Here is an 18,850-nt window from a genome sequence, read left to right as displayed (position 1 = left end):
CAGATCTGAGCCACATGAGCCGGGGAAGTTAGGATCACGGCAAGTTGGGAGAAACTCTTCATAATCCATTTGGCACAGGCCACTTAAATCTCTAGTCTAGATCTAGTTCAGGTCATCGGTGCATATGAGCACCCTATAGCTTGCATGAGCTTGATTTCTCAAAGAGAAGCTAGCGAGCAGCAGCCGTAAAATGTATCTTGGCACAAATCCTCTCGCATACCTACTACAGAGATTTAGGAAGCCTAGCTGGCCTTGGCCATGTCGGGGAGGTGTTGCCCGCCGGGAGCTTACTCCATTGAGTCCATTCTCCATCACTCCCAACGGAATGCAGTGGATACAGAGACAGGGGACTCGAAGGACTACGAGGTGCAAGCTCTTTGGCATCCTCCTCAGTGGGTTTGCCGGCATTAGAGCGCCCGCCAGAAAAGGTCGACCTCTTGAGGCTCCAGGAGGATCTTTGCAACGTTGCAGTGACCTTGGGAAGCAAGGCGCCAATGAAGGGCCTTAGTGCAGGGAGGCTTCCGCAGACGACAATACAAAGCAGCTCGATAAGACTCCAAATAACGACATCGATCTCGTCCCCTTTGAAGAAGTTGTTAGTCAAGGGGACATCTCAGCGCGATGTCACGAACAAAGTTGAGTGCTACTCACAGAAAAGATCGTACGACCAGTTAAGACGCACCAGGTATTGCAGTCGGACAACGCTTGCGACTACTCCCCTACAACACGAAATAGTGGTCAGTCCTTGAAAGTGTTGCTACGGATGCGGGGTGGGGTGGCTTACAATAAGGCAATGGCGAACATAATGCTTACGCCAATTCTTTTCTTTCCACTGATCTGAAGCTTGCGCAATTCGGTAATCGGCAGAAGGATCAATATTATGTCTGTTAATATGCCGGCCAAAGAACCAGCGAAGAGGAGCGGTGCGAAGTTCAGACACTTTGCATCGGGGATGGTACTGCAGAATCAACAAGTCAATGGGATTCTCTTTAGATCGCTTGCAGAACCTGATATTCTGAAAGTGATTCGAAGACAAATCCTAGAGATACTCACAGGTCCCAAGCTGCCTGGACTGGCCAGCACTGAAAGAGTATGAGAAACGTAAACAGTATAGCCATGACAAAGCTCAAGCCGATGAACCCCTTGACGGTCAGCCGGAACCACCGAGCGGCGCCGAGGCTGAAGATGCGCTGATAGAGGAGGAGAACCGCTAGTTTGGCGATACATTGGACGAGGATGTAGAGAATCTGCGATACGAAAAGTATCTTTTTTCTAAATTAGCAGCGGTTTGTGAACTCTACCGGGGATGTTGTGCTCACCAACAGAAGAAAGGTGCTATTCTCCACGATTTCGGATTCCCATTGATGCATTCCGAACCCCTTTTCGACCGAAATTATCTGCGTGATCGCGAGCACAAGCAAGAAAACCTGCCCAAAGGCATGTTAGCAAGATGCTCGTCGAGAGCTGTTATCATTGCTGGGCTCGTACGGTTGCTGCTATAGACATGTAGTCATCGGACCATAGTCTACGTGAAAACTTGAGCCTCGCGGCACATCGGGCAACGAGGACTGGTATCGCAATAACGAAGGTGAGAGCTGCGGCGATGTTGGCCTCGGTGCCGCGGGACTCTTTGGGGTACGGTTGGCAAATAGCATCCACGACCAGAAGCGCAGCTGTGATAGAACGTGTAAGCAGGTTGCTCGTCGGGTCCAGGTGCGGCTTGCACGAGCCAACTTACGGATCCCATCACCTGGTGCGCAGCTAGCTTGGGAGCAGGCAAGTAGATTTGTCCGCAATGCACCATTAGTGCACATGCAATCCGCCAAGAGAAGCTCATTGTCCAAGGCGCAATTCGCTGATTCAAGAACGGCGGAATAGCATGTTACCTGTGGCGGTTAGCACAGTGTTAGCGAGGTTCTGACCGAGCCGCAAGGCATTATGGCAGTTATTCTCATACCGCACACTCCGGGAGTAACTCCAGAAAGTTTGACGCATTGACTTCGGGTGATGAGGCCTGGCCCAGTGCAACCTGGCACGCACCCCAAGCCGCCAGGGCGGTGGACCTTCGCCAAGGTAGCATTTCTCTAAACTCCTGCAGTAGGGAAGATGCAAGCGAGCCAGCTAGTCGGCGATCGATGTATTATTTCGTAAGAGGCTGAGCCAGCTCGCCAGTTGGTAGGGGCTTAATAGACGTGTGGTAACACCAGGGTATAGGATATCTCGTTAAGGTCAGCGGGATGTAACCGCCACTTATACATAATTCTTGGTGGAGATTTGTACAATGCACATCGGGCTACCGTTGCGCATGTGCATAATCGGCCAGATAGACTCAACAATCGAGAGGCGGGAAACTGCCGTGGAAGCCCAGGGGTTCACAGATATTCTCCGCAGTACAGCCATCATGAAATCGGTGAATCGGAGGTGTCTATACCAGTATCAGACGAAACCGATGCCAATCCCCGGAGGTTTGGAGTCGATGGGTGGGTCAATATTCCCAAATCCCTGGTATGCCGTCACCTGGTCGTTCTTCAACGTCCAAGCGGCTGCATACCACGTGGTGGGGTTCTCTATTAGAGAACAGAGATAAGCGGATCAAGTCGATACTAGCCACCCTCGCGATGATATGAAAGTAGAAGGTGGCGCTACACTCAGCCATCTTCAATAGATATAATATTTCTTTCATGAAGGAGTTACCTTGATGTATGATAATGTGCTATCTTCTTGCTGCATCCAGCCTCCTGGCCAGCTTTGGAAGCTGTCGTGGCAAGAATCGCCCACCACCCAATGATGTGCGAACTCACGGTCTAGGTGGCTGAAAGCAATACTCACCCCGAGCCTGCTGGACCATTGCTGAGAGCCAAGAAATGTCAAGCGGGTAGATTCACTACTCTATAATGTCAAGCTTCGGGAGGCGGGGTGGTCAATTGCGCCGTCTAGTGGGAGGAGACGGGCCAGAAACACTGGAAGTGGCGCCAAATAGCCCTGCATCCAGGTCTGGACCCATTAAACTTCAGTCCGCCCCGAATTCAGATGCCGTCTATCACTTGGCGTTCTCGGAGGATTGGTCTCAATCGGTGTATAGTCGAGCGCACTCCGGACCGTTGTGGGCTAGTGTTATGTGCCGCACAGACCGCTTCCGAAAGCATGCAGCCCCTGGCGTCTTCTTCGGCTAAGGAGAAAACATGGTGAATATTCACTACACAACTAACTACGTCGCACCATTGTCGTGGGCTACTTACCTTCACTTTGGCAGACCACAGGCCAGGCCTAGTACTCTCGTGCATATCAGCGCCTCCGACGCTGGCATGCAGATCACTGCGCTGCACGACGTATATTTACCCCTACCGCTGTGTGGGTGTGGCAAAGCTCAAGTCCACGCTGAGTCGCTATATATTAGGGACAAAAAAAGAAGATCTGATTCAAGAATTATGTTTTGCATACTTGAACAACAGCCGACTGTTTATGAATCAGATGCTACATAGACAACCACCCATCCAAGGTTGATAATGTTGATCTTGCACCCTGGGAAGGGCTGACAGGTGGCCTCCACCCGAACCACGTTCCGCTATAGTGAAATCTAGCTTTTAGCTCGTATCATCTCGCGGCTGAGGACACTACTTAAGACGCCACCGACATTTCGCAACTTGGGAAATGTCCAATGATAACGTCAATGCTGAGCACACACAAGACCGGCCACGCTGACTGATGCGTGAACCTTACACCCTCTCAATGGGGATCCAAAAGACCATGCAATGACACTTGATACAAAAATGGCCGATGAATGAATTGATTCGAGAGACTGGTTTCAGTTTATGGGATTTTTTAACACATCATATCGGAGCTATCAATAGAACAATCACGGACTGACAAAGCTTTCCGATGTCGGTCCAGGGTCTAGACCCAGCCTCATAATGCTAAGATTGCTCAAACTAGACCCGGATTTGCAGCTTCCAATAGGTAGCGTAGATTAATAACCTAATTACAACCTAGCTTGGTCCATGTATGGTAACTTGATCGTTTGATTACGAAACCATATTCATATGAAGGAACCGGTTCGAGACATGGGGAGACATTGCGTCAAAACGCACCTAGAGATTACAAATGGCTGTTGAATTGTCGAATCAATTGCTCACAATTTCTTCCGGAAACTGTTAGTTTTCGCCTGGAAGTTCCCAAGTATATTCTATATTCAGGAAACTAAGGGTGCCATCCGTCATTACATACGCATCGGAGGTACCGACTCGATTCGCTGACAAACTCTACAGTGCTGCATCGAAGCCTCATCTCGGTACTTCTGATACATTTTCTCGTACTGCTCAAGCCTAGCACTTTCTTCTGATATCTGTTGAGACATAGGCAGATAACGCTTAAGCTTTATTCGTCTCTCGAAGTGGCAATAGGCTGCCGAGTTCGTGGAAGAGCGGTACGATAGAACTACCACCTCCGTGAGAAGGGGTGAGACCTTCTTGGGCTTTCGGTAGTGTAAATAGGGCCAGGCTCATAAGCTACGACTTCAAAAATGCTTTAAAAGGTGCAAAAAGAATGACGCGGATCACACTTGCGGGCTTACCCGTCCGCCCATTTTGGTTTCTGCTGCTCTTGGCGGCCTCCGTACCGCCTCGCCTGTACCACGTGCTGAGGAAGTGCTGCATGGCCTATATATTTCCGGAGCACTACTCCAGTCCAGTAACTATAACTCTCGGGAAATATAGTAGTGGCGCTATTATTCCTGCATGTTAACCTAATAACAGACATATAATACGGGAATTCTGTCACGTTGCCGCTACACAGGCAGAGAAGTGAAATAGCTGCATTGAATTATCTAACTGTAGAAGTCGGTGTGGCAATTTCCTGGACGACTGTCGTGCCTGACCTGTTGACTACGGCCAAATACACATTAATTGACCGCTGTCTCAAGCGGGTACTGCTTATGCCAGAAAATATGCTAGGACATGATAAGGCAACCTTTACCCCGCCTTGATCTGACTTCAATACGCTACTATACTTTTCCGCATTTCAAGATCCAGTATTGACCCTATCCAGAATGCCGCAATGATGAGTAGGAGTTTGGATGAAGTAACATTGTCCTGTGTCTCATTAGCTGACCTGGTCACTGATGGAGTATGTCGACCCCACTCATGTCAACATTGCCGCGTAATTCGTGCTGCAGAGCCGGATTCATTAAGTGAGATCTTGAACCCGTCCCCGCAATGGAACACAACGCACTGCAGAACTATCGAGGTCCGGATCCCTATAATCGAAGAGCATTCGAACGATGGATGTTTGTTCTGGGAAATGATACATCGTAAGATTCAGAGAGAAATACGAGGGGATTTGGCGGCTGAAAACGACAAGGTGCCTGGGACTGGTGTATCTGATGACACGGCTATTCTTTGGGAGGGCGTATCCCGTACCAAATCAACAAGTGACCCTGATGTTGCAGAAATCAAAACAGAGTTTATTAGACACTCCGCAGATCTGATCTGCTTCAGGGTCACACTGGGCATAGTGCGTTCGGAAGTTTATGAATACGCCGAGAATTGGGTTACTTTTCTCGCTGTCAGACGTCCAGGTGAGCAATTCTGCGAATGATAAATCTGCGCAGAGCTTGCTAACTAGAGCCATGCCGAGTGAAAAAGAAAGTCAACATGAGCGAACCTCACTTGGAGTCTATCCCGTCAATACGCGCCCAGGCTCCGAAAAGTCCTTCTCACTTTGGCACACCTGGCTAGAACGCTGTAGTTCAGAGCACGCGTGTACCATTCATGATCTACCTGAATCTTCACCTCGACGGCTTCTAGAGATAAGAAAGGCGTCAGGCATCCCCGAGTTGATAAGACTTGTGGAGAGCGAAAACCTACGCAGACCTTATGTCGCGCTGTCATATTGTTGGGGCCCGAAATCGCAGAAAATACTCTTGAACGCGGCTACCCTGAACGGCCTACGGCATGGTAAACCGCTGATCGAATTTGATCCGACAATTCGAGACGCAGTACATACCGCCGAGCAAATGGGCTTCTCCTATATCTGGATTGATGCTTTGTGCATCATGCAGGATAGCAGCGACGACAAGGCAGAAGAAATCGCCAGGATGACGACGATATACTCAAATGCAGCGCTGACGATAGTGGCGTCGCGTGCCTCGTCCGTCGCCGAGGGGTTCTTGACCGATCGAACTCCACTTGGAGCAGAGAGGCGACATTACGTGTTCGAGATCCCACTCTCTCGACAAGACAAAAAACAGTCAGAAGGAAGTCTGATTCTAGTCCCACCTCTTGAAGAGCAGCTATCGGGAGGGGTTCGATACTACAACGAGGTACCTGAGCCTTGGGATCTTAGAGCCTGGACACTACAGGAACGACTACTCTCCCGCCGTACCCTCAAATTCGGGAAGCTGCAGACGAGTTGGATTTGCCAGGACGGTGAGGAATGTTCAAGATGGGTGGTACATGTCTCGACCAACTATAGAGACTGTGGAGCTATCCGCAGATGTCACAGACAATGTGACCAAGGAGCACGTTGGCACACTCATCAGAAGCGTTGAGTCCAGTCTTCCAAGTGATCCCGACGCAGTAGAAAGCATGTCTGCACTAGAGAGACGAGCAGCTTGTCTAAAAGACTGGTATAGACTGATCAATATGGCAACGGCACGTTCACTCGCCTTCAACGTTGGTCGTTTGCCAGTCGTTGCAGGGATCGCCGAGATATTTGCCTCTCACTTACAAGATGAATATATGTGTGGGAATTGGAGGTCCAACCTGCCCTTGGAGTTGCTCTGGATGGCCGTTTCTAACCAAGGACGCTCGAGTAGTTACATTGGACCATCTTGGAGCTGGGCTGGCTTCAACGGAATAGTTGGTAGCAATTTTGTGGCCAAACTGTATCCTGGAGCATTAGCAGACGCGGATATTGCAATTCTAGACTTCCGAGCTCAGCACACTCATCCAGAATCTCCGTATGGAGCCGCCGAATCTGGTCTGCTCAAAGTGCTTGGGTATCTTGCTCGTGTCAACACGAAAGTGTTATTGGATCAGGAGTACGGGGCAAAGAAGATCAATTCGTGGGCTGAACCGTCAATTTATGACCCTGAGCACCTACCGCGAGAGTCACTCAGCCCGCTCTTCGACTACTCCGACGAGATGTATCCTGATATAGAGACGGGGGAATTCCCCGAATACCCTCGGCCCGTTTGTCTACTGGTCGTGGCGCATGCTGAGCGTGACCCGGCTGGCTTAATACTGCTGCAGGGTAAGACGACTAATGATCCCTACACGCGGCTGGGACTTTTCAGAGCAACCCGTAGTTATCTGTCGCGGAGGTCAGAAGAAGAGAGTGATCATGGATTTGAAATTCGGCGAAGGACATTGTTGAAGAGATTTTGGGGGAAGTTGGAGCCGCAGGACTTGTGGCTCGCCTAAATGATTTGTGGAACGCAATTATGGTTAGGAATGATTTCTTCCAGACTAGCCACACTTCATCTGTTATTGATTGAGAAAGGCATGATACAACTCTGTTCTTTGGCTGAAGACTTCTTGAATTCAACGTGCTGCATAAGCGAAACTCGTTATTACTTTCCCACGCATTTTTCCGGGACAACGTCGGGGTTATCGAAATGGAAAAGTCCCATGGCCTGCTTCCCAGGGATTGAAGAGATAGAGATACCGCAGTATTCACTTCGACGTCTCGTACGCCACCCTTTTCTCTAGATATAGCTAATCTAACTCAATGGCATGAGTCGGAGGTAAAGCAAAGTCTCTGGCCGGCATCATCCAAGTTGACAATAATCCCATGGCAGATCAAACAGATCGCAACACAGTAAGCCCTGGTCGGGATTCATATTCTGCATTTGGACCCTTAGTCGGCACGGGAGGTTATCCACGTATTGCTGGATAGCCCAGACGATTGGCTGCCAGATAGATTCGTATAACGCAGGGGCGACGAAAATGGTGAGAACTTGTGGAGCGCCGTTGCCGTCAGGAGCTGTGATACACATGATGAACATGTAGTTGCGTGTGGCCAGGAACGAATTAAGGATTCGCCGGGCGCGACGGAAGATAATATGGTACAGTTCCTCATTTAAAGGTGTACGCACGTCGCGAGTGCTTTGATGGAGTTGGTTTGATAAAGTTTCGCGAGTCATTATGGAGATTGAGATGCCGCGCTTTGGGCAAGAGTTGGACTGCGATTGTTAAAGAGCATCACGACACAAGAAAGATCGACGGCATGACGTTCACTTAAATAGGTATTTTGATGTGTGTCCGAATGAGCTGACGTTGATAGATAATATCAGCACATATGCCACAACTGAGTTTTCTAACAGTACGGTTCTACTGACATGGGCAGACGCTTTATCTCATATTCTTGCTCGGCTGGGGTTTACCAAGAACTCTAAATATCTCAAAGCATTCAAAAATTCAGGTGCGGATTCATGCTGATTTGTAGCGCCTCCATTGAGCCCATTGAACGAAGCAGAGGATCGTGCCTGTGCAATAGCAAACAGAAAGCATCGAGACACTGTCCATTGCAAAGAGCAGCTCAATCATGGGTCTTTCCAGCAGGGGGCGAAGCATGCCGTCCAGCCACAGATATACAGTAATTGAAGCTCCCTTTGGCCTATGAAAACATCATATACACGCAGGAGACTTTCAGCAGCTGCAGGCGGTATGCTAAACGATGGAGGCAAATAGTCTTACATTTTTGTCTTTTCAAATGCTACGATTGCTGCAAACACTACCATCCATGGCACGGAGAGCCATAAACCATGTCTCATAAAGGAGAATTACTAGAGCTGTGTTTGATGGCCGCCCAGCGAAATCCTGCCAAATATTAAAGGTCGACGCAGCTATGCCTGACCTGACCATCCCAAATCAGATATCCGAGGTCTATCATTGCGCCAAACGCCCTCGCCACGGATCCGTTCCCATATATGATTAAATTACGTGTTGCCCCTTCTTCTTAGGTGGTCATCTTCAAATGTAGTCGTAATGGTGATCACAGCTCTCGAAAGGTGCTCCCCACGGTCTTGGTTGCTGCGGCTGCTGCCTTTGCGGTGGCCTCCCCTAGCGACGCGACAGAGAGCGACAGAGCGTCCTTGTTGACGTGGGCGAAGACATTGGAAGCGGCGGCGCTGCCGTCTCTGCCGTTGACGTAGAACCAGGCACGGCCGATGAGGAAGGCGATGTGCTGAGGGAGGTACAGGGCGGCGGCAATGGTGGTCATGGAAAAGAGCAGGAACACGACGGACCAGAAGACGAACTTCTCGGTGGGTGTGAACATGTAGACGGCAAAGGTGACCTCGACCTGGTACTGCTTGAGGCGAAACCAGCGACCTAGGCGCTGGAGAGCGGACGAGGGCTCATCGTTCTTGCGACGGTATTCCATGGTGGCGGCGGTTGATCGGCTGGACGGGGACGGGGGCGTGGGCGTGGGCGTGCCTTGCCGATAGCAGAAGGTGGCTGCGGTGACAACGCTGGCGAGAAGCGGCAAGGCGATCTGTATCGGTAGATTGATGTATGAATCGAAGGGTAGCGAGCGGAATCGGGGCGTGCAAGATTGCAGAGATGGCAACGGTGGGTGTATGTCGACCGTCTGCTCAACGACCCGACCGACCCTGGCTTCAACTACGGAGGAGACGCGACAATCCTTCGAAGTCTGAAATGAAATGGCACGTGCCCTGGGAGAAAAGGGGACTCGCTAAAAGTCGATCGGAATCGGCTGGCAATGGGGGAATGGGTCGGACAGCCACAGAGATCTCCGAGTCCCATCCCCACTGTGGCTTAGCCGCGTTAGCACAGGCTACAGTGGGGAACGCCCTGGCGCCCGTTTAGAGAATAAACCCGAGCGGAATAGCCGGAATAGCAGAGGTCATCCATCGTCTTTGCAACGTCGACGCAGGGCCCATCTATTACACCGTTGCCGTCTAGTCTATGGCCCTCACGCTTTCTTCTTCTGCTTCTCAACTTAGTCTTTGATCGAGTAGCCCTTTGCCACTGCTGGCTCGCTGCTGGGCCTTTGCTGTGACTCGACTGATTGGAGCCAAGGCCTCCTTGGGAGTTCGCATTTTCCAGCATAGAACTAAAGAATAGTATATTCGCTGGTTGAGCGAGCCAACGGCACTCGCCCTGTTCTCATTGCTGGTAGGAATGTTGTGCTCTGTTCATAATTTTGCGCTACAGACAACACTTGCCACGAGATAACCTATGCTTCGACAAGGTAACAAGCTTCAATGCCAACGAAACTCACGTTCTGCACCTGTTTCTCCTAGTACTGTTTCTTCGACTTTTCTTCGAACCGAGTGTGGAAATTTCCCAAATCCCCTTCATATCTCTTGAGTGCCAGCATGGCCATACTTTTTCAAGCTCCAATCCTTGCAGCCTTGGCCCAATGATTTGGTGAGCTCCTCGTCGTATTGCAAGCCGCTGGCTTCCCATCCAACCGCTCCAGCCCTCCACGTCAACCAATTCTCAGCCCGGATGCCTTCTGGTGCTCTTAGGATCCCTACCGCAACATCCACAATATTCTGCTGCACCGTAGGGCATCTGTCATCGCAAGCATAGAACACTGTGGCACCACACACCCCGCAGAAGGACCGTAAGACGCCAGGCGAAGACACAAAAGTCTTCATGGTGCCGATCAGGAGGTCGGGCTTGATTTTCGGCTCCAACTGGTCCAGCGGAACAAACGTCCAAGATATCACGTGCACGCCACTTGTCAAACGGCAATCATCACAGGCATCGATGGTTGCGATCCATTTGCTCTTGTCCACTGGGGAGACGAATTTGCTCATGACTGGGTCATTGATCACCTCCTCTGTTGGACGAGGAATAGTGAACGAGACACCTCCACAATGGCATTCTGCCCTCAGACGATCTTCTCCCTTAAGTCCATATTCGGCCTTGGACTCCTTAGGCGCCGCAGAACCATCTTTGGGGTTCCAGATCTTCAGCTCTCTGTCCCCAATCCGAGGAAGCCACTCATTCAGCCCACCACCAGAGGCTGACTCGGTGAACACATGAGTACGGATCTGGAAGACGGTCTCGTCTTTAGCGAACAGCGACGTTGAGATGACCCAATCCTTGCCGTCCAGGGAGACGTCGCCCATGTGACACCCGCACGTCGAGCAGAAGTATCGCTTTCCCTGAGGACCTTGGTACGCAGTGAGCTTGTCCAAACCGGAAGGCTCAATGAACTCAGGCGCAACTCCTTTGGGTAATTCGGCATGGAAGATGGTCAGTGTCCCATGCGTCCACCGACAGACGCTGCAATGACACATGTGAACGCCAAGCGGGAGGTTTGAGGCCTTCAGCGTGAGCTTGTAGTGGAGAGACTTGCAGTAGCATTGTGCTTCCACGGTCCTGGTTTCATTTACGTTACCCGCCATCAGTGGGGACGATGAGCTTCAAGAGCTTGCTTTGGAGATGTGAGATGGGAAAGAATGCTAAGGTAAAAGAGACAGGTAACGCTTGGAGATCTGGTGGGAACAAATAGGCCAGATACGCGCGCCCTTCAGATGATCAGGGCTGAAGGAACGCAGGCAATTCACGAAATCACCTGACTGCTGCCTAGCAAATAATTTAACATTCTTGCAATTCATTCGTCCATCGCTTGAAGCTATCGTTCTTTCAGTAAGACGCCAACGTGCGGGGAAATGAATGTTAGTGGGAAATGATAAGAACGGGCCATGGCAGGCTTGGTAAATGCAACTATAATCCATTATGGCCCGTGCGAAACGTTATAGGTTCGCCTGCGCGGGGCGCGACTGAGTTAGGCAGCAGGGAACCAAAATGTGATTGGTCTTGGTGAAGGGACGCGCAGATGTAATTAGGAAGAAGAAAAAAGCCCTGCTTACGCCGTCAACATGTTACTTTCAACAGCGTTAATCATAACTCGGTTTTGCCCGCAAATATCCAGGATTTAGCAACTGCCCGAATTTGCAGCTACTGCTACAAGGCAAATTCTGAGGAACGCCCAAGAGTGGTAGGAGGGTTGGTGTGGCCAGTTGCATAGAGCCCGTAATGCGGGCAAGGCAAGGTATTCCATCTTAACCCAACGAACAGAGACGGAGGCCTGTTTCCTATTCTCTACAAAATAAACACCTCAGGATATATCATATTTTCTCTTCAAAGCGGGCGCTAGTGGTTTGATTTGTTGTTATCTTTCAAGCTTGTTGCATCATCGTTGTGGCTGCCCGGCTTAGCCTGTGTCAAATTTCCAAACACATCTCAGTACGTTCTAGTATACGACGGCATCGGGCAAAACTATCACTCCTGCGCACTTGATTACTAGTATATTCAGTCTCGCCAAGCTGCGTAAATTTGATATTTCTCTGTTGCCAATTACCGGAACGAGTCTGAGCCCGGGACGAGCCTCATATAAAGCCACCGTGGAAGGACCAGCTATGCCTTATGAAGAGCTAGGATGGTCGACGGACCCCGAGACATTGCCAAGTCATCGTACGGTCGTTATCGGAACAGAGTTCCAGTGTTAAGCAGCCAATTGAACGACTCTTCTCAGGTCAAGCACAAGCCAAGCTTACGAAGCACGCTGCCAACAGTCGCCCTTATCTCGAATTGGACTTCTTCAACCACTGGCGAGCGCCACTTTGAAGGCGCGTTCGGCCAGAATCAGGTGGTAGATTGGTCTTGGTTGGTCGAAAATGCCGTAATTCAGGAAGCCCACATTCGTGAGTTGACGTGATTACTAGGCTTGATGAGAGAATTGGCCCCACACGAGGTTGTGATAAGTAGCGCACAAATCCAAGCTATAAGCCCGACATGCCCAATAGGTAGTGACGAGCTGCGTATTGTGTGGCACAAATCATTGTTATTGTTTCATTTAACCATGGGACAGAAGAGTGAGATCGACACGTCCACCCTTGCGGTCGGTCGAGGCACGGATGCCGACTCCGGGCTGACCGAGTCTCGGGAAGAGCTGGTAAAACCTATCAAGACATGGAAAGGATACCTATGGGACACATGGGATCTTCCTTCGGACCAGCGCAGGTTGCTCTTCAAGGTTGATGCTTTCGTACTCACATTTGCCTCGGTTGGTACCACACACATGATCTCGTGTCGACTATTCTTGGCTAACGTAGTTGGTGCAGATTGGCTATTTTCTGAAGGTACAACAACCGGTCCACGGATCGCCGCAACCATATCTAACGGTAGTGGGTACTGACTACTTTCTCTAGAACATCGACCAGACGAATATCAACAATGCATTCCTCAGTGGTATGAAGGAGGACCTGTCGATGTACGGCAATGAACTCGTTACTAGCACCTCGATTTGGACTGTTGGATACGTTATTGGACAGATTCCCTCTAACCTGATACTTACAAGAGTTTCTCCTCGATGGGTTATCCCAGCAGTATGTAGGACCTGTTTCCTATGGCCCATGCCTGAATATCCTTTTGAAGTTGACTAACTCTGAGACGCAGCTTGAAGTAGGTTGGGGTATAGCCACTATCTGCACTGCATCAGTCCAGTCCTACCGATCCTTGTACGCTTTGCGATTCCTCGTTGGCCTGTTTGAGTACGTTTCTATCTATTAGTTTTTCGTCTATTCATGCTGATCTATCTAGGTCTGGCTTCTATCCTGGTATTCACTACCTTCTTGGCTCATGGTACACTCCTCAAGAGATCGGCAAGCGGGCCATGATCTTCTGGCTAGCCGGCTCCATTGGCAACATGTTCAGCGGATTCCTTCAAGCCGCTGCATATACAAACTTAAATGGCGTCCATGGACACGCAGGCTGGCGCTGGCTTTTCATCGTTGATGGGATCATCACCATACCTCTTGCGCTGCTAGGCTTCTTTTTCTTTCCAAACCTGCCACAGAGCGGTAAGAGGACCTGGTGGACGACTGAAGAGGAGCATATCCTTTCGGTTCAGCGAATGCAAGCTATCGGACGGGCTGGAAAGTCCAAGTGGACCAGGCAAAAAGTGAAGAAACTCGTGCTTAGTTGGGAGTTCTACCTTTTGCGTACGTTCAACCAACCTCGGTCCAAACTACCCAACTCCACAGCAGCTAATATTACAGTAGCATTACTCTACGTCGTATGGAACAATGCCGTTCCCCAGGCTGGCATGGGCTATTGGCTAAAGAGCTTCAATTCAAATCCGCCCCCTCTACCGGGGACTTCGTTTACGGTGCCGGAAATCAACAACTGTGAGTTTGTTTTTGACTTGAGTCATTGGAAGTACAATACTGACACAATGTCAAGTGCCAATTCCCACAACTGGAATATTCGTCGGCATGGCCCTTGTTTGGGGTTGGCTTTCAGATGGACCATTCAAAAGGTTGAGATGGCCATTCATCTACGCAGGTGCTATCATATCGGTAAGTTTCAAACCCTCAACTCACCCAGTCTTGAACTCATGTTCGACCCTTCACAGCTCATCTTTATTGTTCTACTTCGCCAGATGCCACTTTATGAGAATGTGAACGATAGAAAGATAGTCTACTGGCTGAGTAACATTGGTGTAAGTTACCGGGATAAATCTCCGACTGGACCCAACTAACACCTATATAGATGGGAGCTGGGCCACTTATCCTGAGTTGGATCAACGAGATCTGCTCGCACGACACAGAAAAGAGAGCCTTATTGATTGCCATGGCGAATGATCTTGCTTATGTTGTACAAGCCATCGTGAGTCTATGACCTTCATGAATTTTGGCGTCAGATGTTAATGAACTGTAAGGCTCCAAATTTCGTCTGGGCAACGGTGGATTTCCCTGCAGCTCAAAAGGGTTACCTTTTCACAGCAGTACTCCAAGTCTTGACTAGTAAGTTGCCTAAGCATAACATATTTCAAAGTGTCCCTGTCGATTCACTAACACTTCTCAGTCGTGGTATGCGCTGCCATTCAAGTGATGCTTAGAATAGACAAAAAGCGTTCTCAAACCAGTGATACCTCTTCAATCGCTCAAAACGATGAAGTCGCATCTCAGGGAGATATTTCCAGCGAGAAAGCTCAAGAGTCAAAGGTGTGACGTCAATGAGAATTGACATATGAAACCTGCGCTAGTTCCTCACGGGTATATTCATTTACTCATCTGGCAGACCAGTCCAGCACACAGTGACTGGCGGGATTCAGCTCTTATAATATGAGTATTTCCTTGCTCCTATAAATACAGGATATTTCGAAAAGCAACAGCGTTGAATGACCATTCAATTTGACCGTGCGGAGGAGAAACGCTTGGAACAAGTGAGTATAGCTTATGTTATACATAGAGCCAAGAAAATAGCCCGATTTACTCCAAAGGAAAGGATATAGCAGTCAGAGATATTCCCCAGTTTCACCGCGAGTATGGGGGAGTCCTCGTTAGAGCGAGATCGAAAGTCGGCGATACGGTTGATGCAGACATGGCAGATATGGCAGACATAGGGCTAGCGGCCGTAGGCGTCGTTAGGTTGTTGGCGGCGCAGCGCTGACAGAAGTACGTGGCCTGGTCCATGTCATCTGAGAGGCTTCCCGTGAACATCTTGTAAATATCACCGGTCGCGGGCTCCGTATCGACAAGGTCACTATTTGTGAAGAGTCAGCAAAGTACGATCTCGAGCACTTCAGAAGCAGGGTAACCTACGGATATCCTTCGCGACTCATGTCATCATCAAGGCGCCGCAACCGTTCAATGCCTTCTTTGTCGTAGCCGAAGCTGATAAATTGGAACGTGATAGGTCGCTCAACTGAGAGGTGACTAGCGGTTCCCGCCACGCTGCAGTCAAGCTGATCAATATGGCGTTTGATGAGTTCGTCTACGCTAGTTTCACTAGAAATCCCATCCCATTTGCCATCTGTCAAGATCAGAATTGTCTTGGGCCGGGCTCTCACCGGTGGCCGGTTGTACAGAATTTTCGAAAGTGCTGTGAGAATGCCAGTCTGGTGACAGACTGTTTTGGAGGTTGGCTTTGCCCGCTTCATTGCGTCAACAAACTCATTGACATCTTGGTCTTTTTTCTGTCTGACACACTCCGTGGTTGTTGGGTTGGTAAAGTACAGCTCCATTCCATCTTCGTCGTATCCAAGAGCACGCCATGTTAGTATTCGGATGAGATAGGAGGCGTGAGACCAATGCTGATACATAGATGAACCATTGTCGACGAGATAAACCTGCCAACGTAGTAAGTATTCAGCTGGTACAGTGGATAGAAACTTCGCCCCAGTACTTACAATGTCCCTATTTTTGAAGAAGTCCTGTAATTCGTCCTCCCTCGCGAGCTGCTTCTTCTCTTTCACGGATTGTTCTCTTGGTTTTCTGAAAGGGATGCGTGTTGCGAGCCTGGATGGTGTTTGTAGCCGTTCCAAATCAGCTTCAACCATCCACATGTCGGTAACGCCTTGCAATTCCATTGTTGGAAGATCGTTAAACATAGAAGACCTTCTTTCCTCCAGCAGATGAGCCCCATAAGATGGTATGCTTAGTTGAGAGAGCAACTCGTGTCGAAGAGATTGAGGTCTGGAGCCGGATCTTCTCATCTGGTATTGTTGGTAACGTTGGGAAGTTCGGGCGAGCGGTTCCGAAAGAAGCTCATGAGTACTGATGATGTCTGACTCGACCTGTTCGGGTACCCAAGGAGGTGTATCAGGGAAGGCGATGGCGCTTTCAAGGTCATCGTCATCAGCGAATGCATCGGAATGCATATCGCCTACTTCAAGATTTTCGAGGAATACTTGTATACCCCGGGGAACGGTTGATGCGTCCGCGATATTTCGAGCATGCACAGCATCAGACATCAGTTTGAAAATGCCATCTGCCCCGTCTCTCGAATCTAGATCCCCAACAAGCATACGCTCATCCACAAGATCAAGGACCAATGCCGTGAGCTTGTCGGTACCTCGTGCAGTCGCACGTAAGTACCTGTGCCACGCAGTGACCTCTGGCAAGACTCTCTCGCCATCGTGGAAGCTGTCGTTCGGGATTTTTCTCCGTAGTCGATGTATCGCAACACGAAGTCGGTCGTACTGGCGAACACCTTGGCTTCCCAAAACCACGTATGTGGCAGCCACAGAGAAAACGCAACCAAGGGACCAAACATCACTTTTCAAAGGAACCTGTCGCGATGAACTGGCGATGCTGCTTGTGCTACCTTGTAAAAGTCTGCTCTTCTCCGGGGATGCTGTGATTTCAATATACATCAGTCTATTCTTCTTGGTCCTTGACTCGAGCATAAAGAAATACATTGCGGCGCGTCATTGAACCTACCATATGTGACAGTGCCTCCTGTCAGCGCTGTTTTTGGGGTGTCTGATGGAATGGACACCTCAATGCCTGCCTCAGCCGGATCTGCAAACTTGAAGCGACCATTTGCCAGCACAATATTTTCCGGCTTAATGTCTCCATGGCACCTAATGATATTAGCCGGTTAACCTTTTTACAAATACACCATACATACATATCATACTGAATGTTTCCCACAATCAACTTGTGGATATGGACCAATCCACAAGAAAGATCAACCATCTTTTCCCAGAACAGGAGAATCTCTTGCGGTGATACAGGTGGAAGCTGAGTTCTGACAGTTGTGTAGAAGTCCTCGTCTCCTAATTCCAGTATAATGCTGAATGATGGAGAGCCATCTATTGCAGTGGCCTCATACCATCCAATATATTGAAGAATGCCATATGCGTCTTTGAGTGCTCTGCTCATTATCATTTCTCGATCGAATGATGGCTTCTTCGACAGTCCAAATTCCTTCAAAACGAACTGGTAATACTATAAATTTCCAATTAGAAGAGATATCGTGTCACGCTTAGGGAATGCTCACATCCTCAGCCGGCTGTTCTTCTGCTTGATCCGTGCCGGCTGCATGCTGTGTTTTGGTGTGTTGTGATTTCTTTTGAAGGCTTGGGCTAACGAGGTCCGCTGGTACCTCAATTCTCCAGACCTTTGCATCGTTTCCCAGAGGCAAGTATCCATCTCGATGAACCTCGACTTGAAACTTGCTGCACAAGGGAATGACTTGCTTGCCATGGTATTCTCCCATATCGAGGTTGAATACCATCGGACACCAAGCATACTGATGCGTTAAGAAATCATCGAGTAGCTTGTCCACATTTCTCGTCTCGTTGACTCTGATCCTCTTGAGTTGCTCCTGAGTGAATGGTAGCTGCTTGTCGTCCAAACCTTGTTCTCTAAAAAGGTGGATGTAGTGGGCATGATCTAGTTCAATCAGGATGAAGAAAACTGCTAGGTACGCTTTGAGTTCAGTCACTGGGATATCGGGAGGGTGGGTGTGATAAGAATGGTGAGCCGACACGAGCAGACGTTCGAGATTATTGGCGAAGTTGCCTGTGCATGGCTTCGAGCTTTCGAGGTGCCGCGTTATTCTATCCACAAGGACGAACTCGCGGTTATCAATGGCAGTCTTCGTATGATTACCTCGCAGGATTTTGAAATCTTTCACAGCCTCGTTGTATTCACTAGCAAAGTCGAAGTGGGCAGAGCTGCGCGTTGATTCAGCCATGGTGGGTGTATGTATATCGCCTTCTCGGACGAATACGATATGTCCGTGCTGATGGTGAGTAGTCAATCAAGGCGAGCCGAATAGGCCATCTGTTTGAATTGTCACTGATGCGTATGATTGAGGATCTAGATTGTTCAGTCTATGTAAGGCGCTCGGCGGGTTTAAACTGTTTGGGGGAAGGGGGGGCGAAGAGAGGAGGGAGGGTCTGCGGCGTATAGCCCAGGCCGTGCAGCCTTGGTGGCAGTGCACAGCACTATGCATGCAGGCTGAAGCTATGGGGGCTGTTGTGGTGACACAATGACACCACACGGCATCCACCGCCGTAGCCTTGCGCTGGGGCATAAATGTAGCCCCCCATCCTCTCGAGGTTTGCAATTGTAGTG

The 18,850-nt window shown here is 49.5% G+C and overlaps 6 protein-coding genes across 6 annotated transcripts; 2 read left to right on the top strand and 4 right to left on the bottom strand.

Moving 5' to 3' along the window:
- Positions 1 to 223: 223 nt before the first annotated feature.
- Positions 224 to 2,080, bottom strand: JN550_004257 (uncharacterized protein; the record flags this gene model as incomplete). The annotated part of the gene is made up of 8 exons (XM_049315752.1): positions 224 to 582; positions 652 to 719; positions 785 to 958; positions 1,054 to 1,265; positions 1,320 to 1,427; positions 1,489 to 1,673; positions 1,739 to 1,886; positions 1,958 to 2,080. 8 exons carry the CDS (start codon positions 2,078 to 2,080, stop codon positions 224 to 226), a joined length of 1,377 nt encoding a protein of 458 aa, XP_049173795.1.
- A 3,543-nt stretch (positions 2,081 to 5,623) lies between these two features.
- Positions 5,624 to 7,418, top strand: JN550_004256 (uncharacterized protein; the record flags this gene model as incomplete). Its single annotated transcript, XM_049315751.1, has 2 exons — positions 5,624 to 6,422; positions 6,490 to 7,418. The coding sequence occupies 2 exons, from the start codon at positions 5,624 to 5,626 to the stop codon at positions 7,416 to 7,418; spliced, it is 1,728 nt and encodes a 575-aa protein (XP_049173794.1).
- A 1,573-nt stretch (positions 7,419 to 8,991) lies between these two features.
- On the bottom strand, positions 8,992 to 9,381 carry JN550_004255 (uncharacterized protein; the record flags this gene model as incomplete). The annotated part of the gene is made up of 1 exon (XM_049315750.1): positions 8,992 to 9,381. One exon carries the CDS (start codon positions 9,379 to 9,381, stop codon positions 8,992 to 8,994), a length of 390 nt encoding a protein of 129 aa, XP_049173793.1.
- A 937-nt stretch (positions 9,382 to 10,318) lies between these two features.
- Positions 10,319 to 11,380, bottom strand: JN550_004254 (uncharacterized protein; the record flags this gene model as incomplete). Its single annotated transcript, XM_049315749.1, has 1 exon — positions 10,319 to 11,380. The coding sequence occupies one exon, from the start codon at positions 11,378 to 11,380 to the stop codon at positions 10,319 to 10,321; it is 1,062 nt and encodes a 353-aa protein (XP_049173792.1).
- A 1,460-nt stretch (positions 11,381 to 12,840) lies between these two features.
- Positions 12,841 to 14,992, top strand: JN550_004253 (uncharacterized protein; the record flags this gene model as incomplete). Its single annotated transcript, XM_049315748.1, has 11 exons — positions 12,841 to 13,044; positions 13,103 to 13,120; positions 13,190 to 13,366; positions 13,437 to 13,531; positions 13,581 to 13,981; positions 14,042 to 14,167; positions 14,223 to 14,338; positions 14,395 to 14,481; positions 14,532 to 14,648; positions 14,701 to 14,785; positions 14,847 to 14,992. The coding sequence occupies 11 exons, from the start codon at positions 12,841 to 12,843 to the stop codon at positions 14,990 to 14,992; spliced, it is 1,572 nt and encodes a 523-aa protein (XP_049173791.1).
- A 306-nt stretch (positions 14,993 to 15,298) lies between these two features.
- On the bottom strand, positions 15,299 to 18,467 carry JN550_004252 (uncharacterized protein; the record flags this gene model as incomplete). Its single annotated transcript, XM_049315747.1, has 6 exons — positions 15,299 to 15,527; positions 15,587 to 16,113; positions 16,174 to 17,120; positions 17,207 to 17,349; positions 17,406 to 17,716; positions 17,769 to 18,467. The coding sequence occupies 6 exons, from the start codon at positions 18,465 to 18,467 to the stop codon at positions 15,299 to 15,301; spliced, it is 2,856 nt and encodes a 951-aa protein (XP_049173790.1).
- Between the last annotated feature and the right edge of the window lie 383 nt (positions 18,468 to 18,850).

This window comes from Neoarthrinium moseri (assembly GCF_022829205.1).
Source record: "Neoarthrinium moseri strain CBS 164.80 chromosome Unknown scaffold11_Wmoseri_CBS_16480, whole genome shotgun sequence".
Lineage (NCBI taxonomy): Eukaryota > Fungi > Ascomycota > Sordariomycetes > Amphisphaeriales > Apiosporaceae > Neoarthrinium > Neoarthrinium moseri.
The sequence above is the reverse complement of the archived record's forward strand: the minus strand, read 5'-3'. Positions and strand labels throughout refer to the sequence as shown.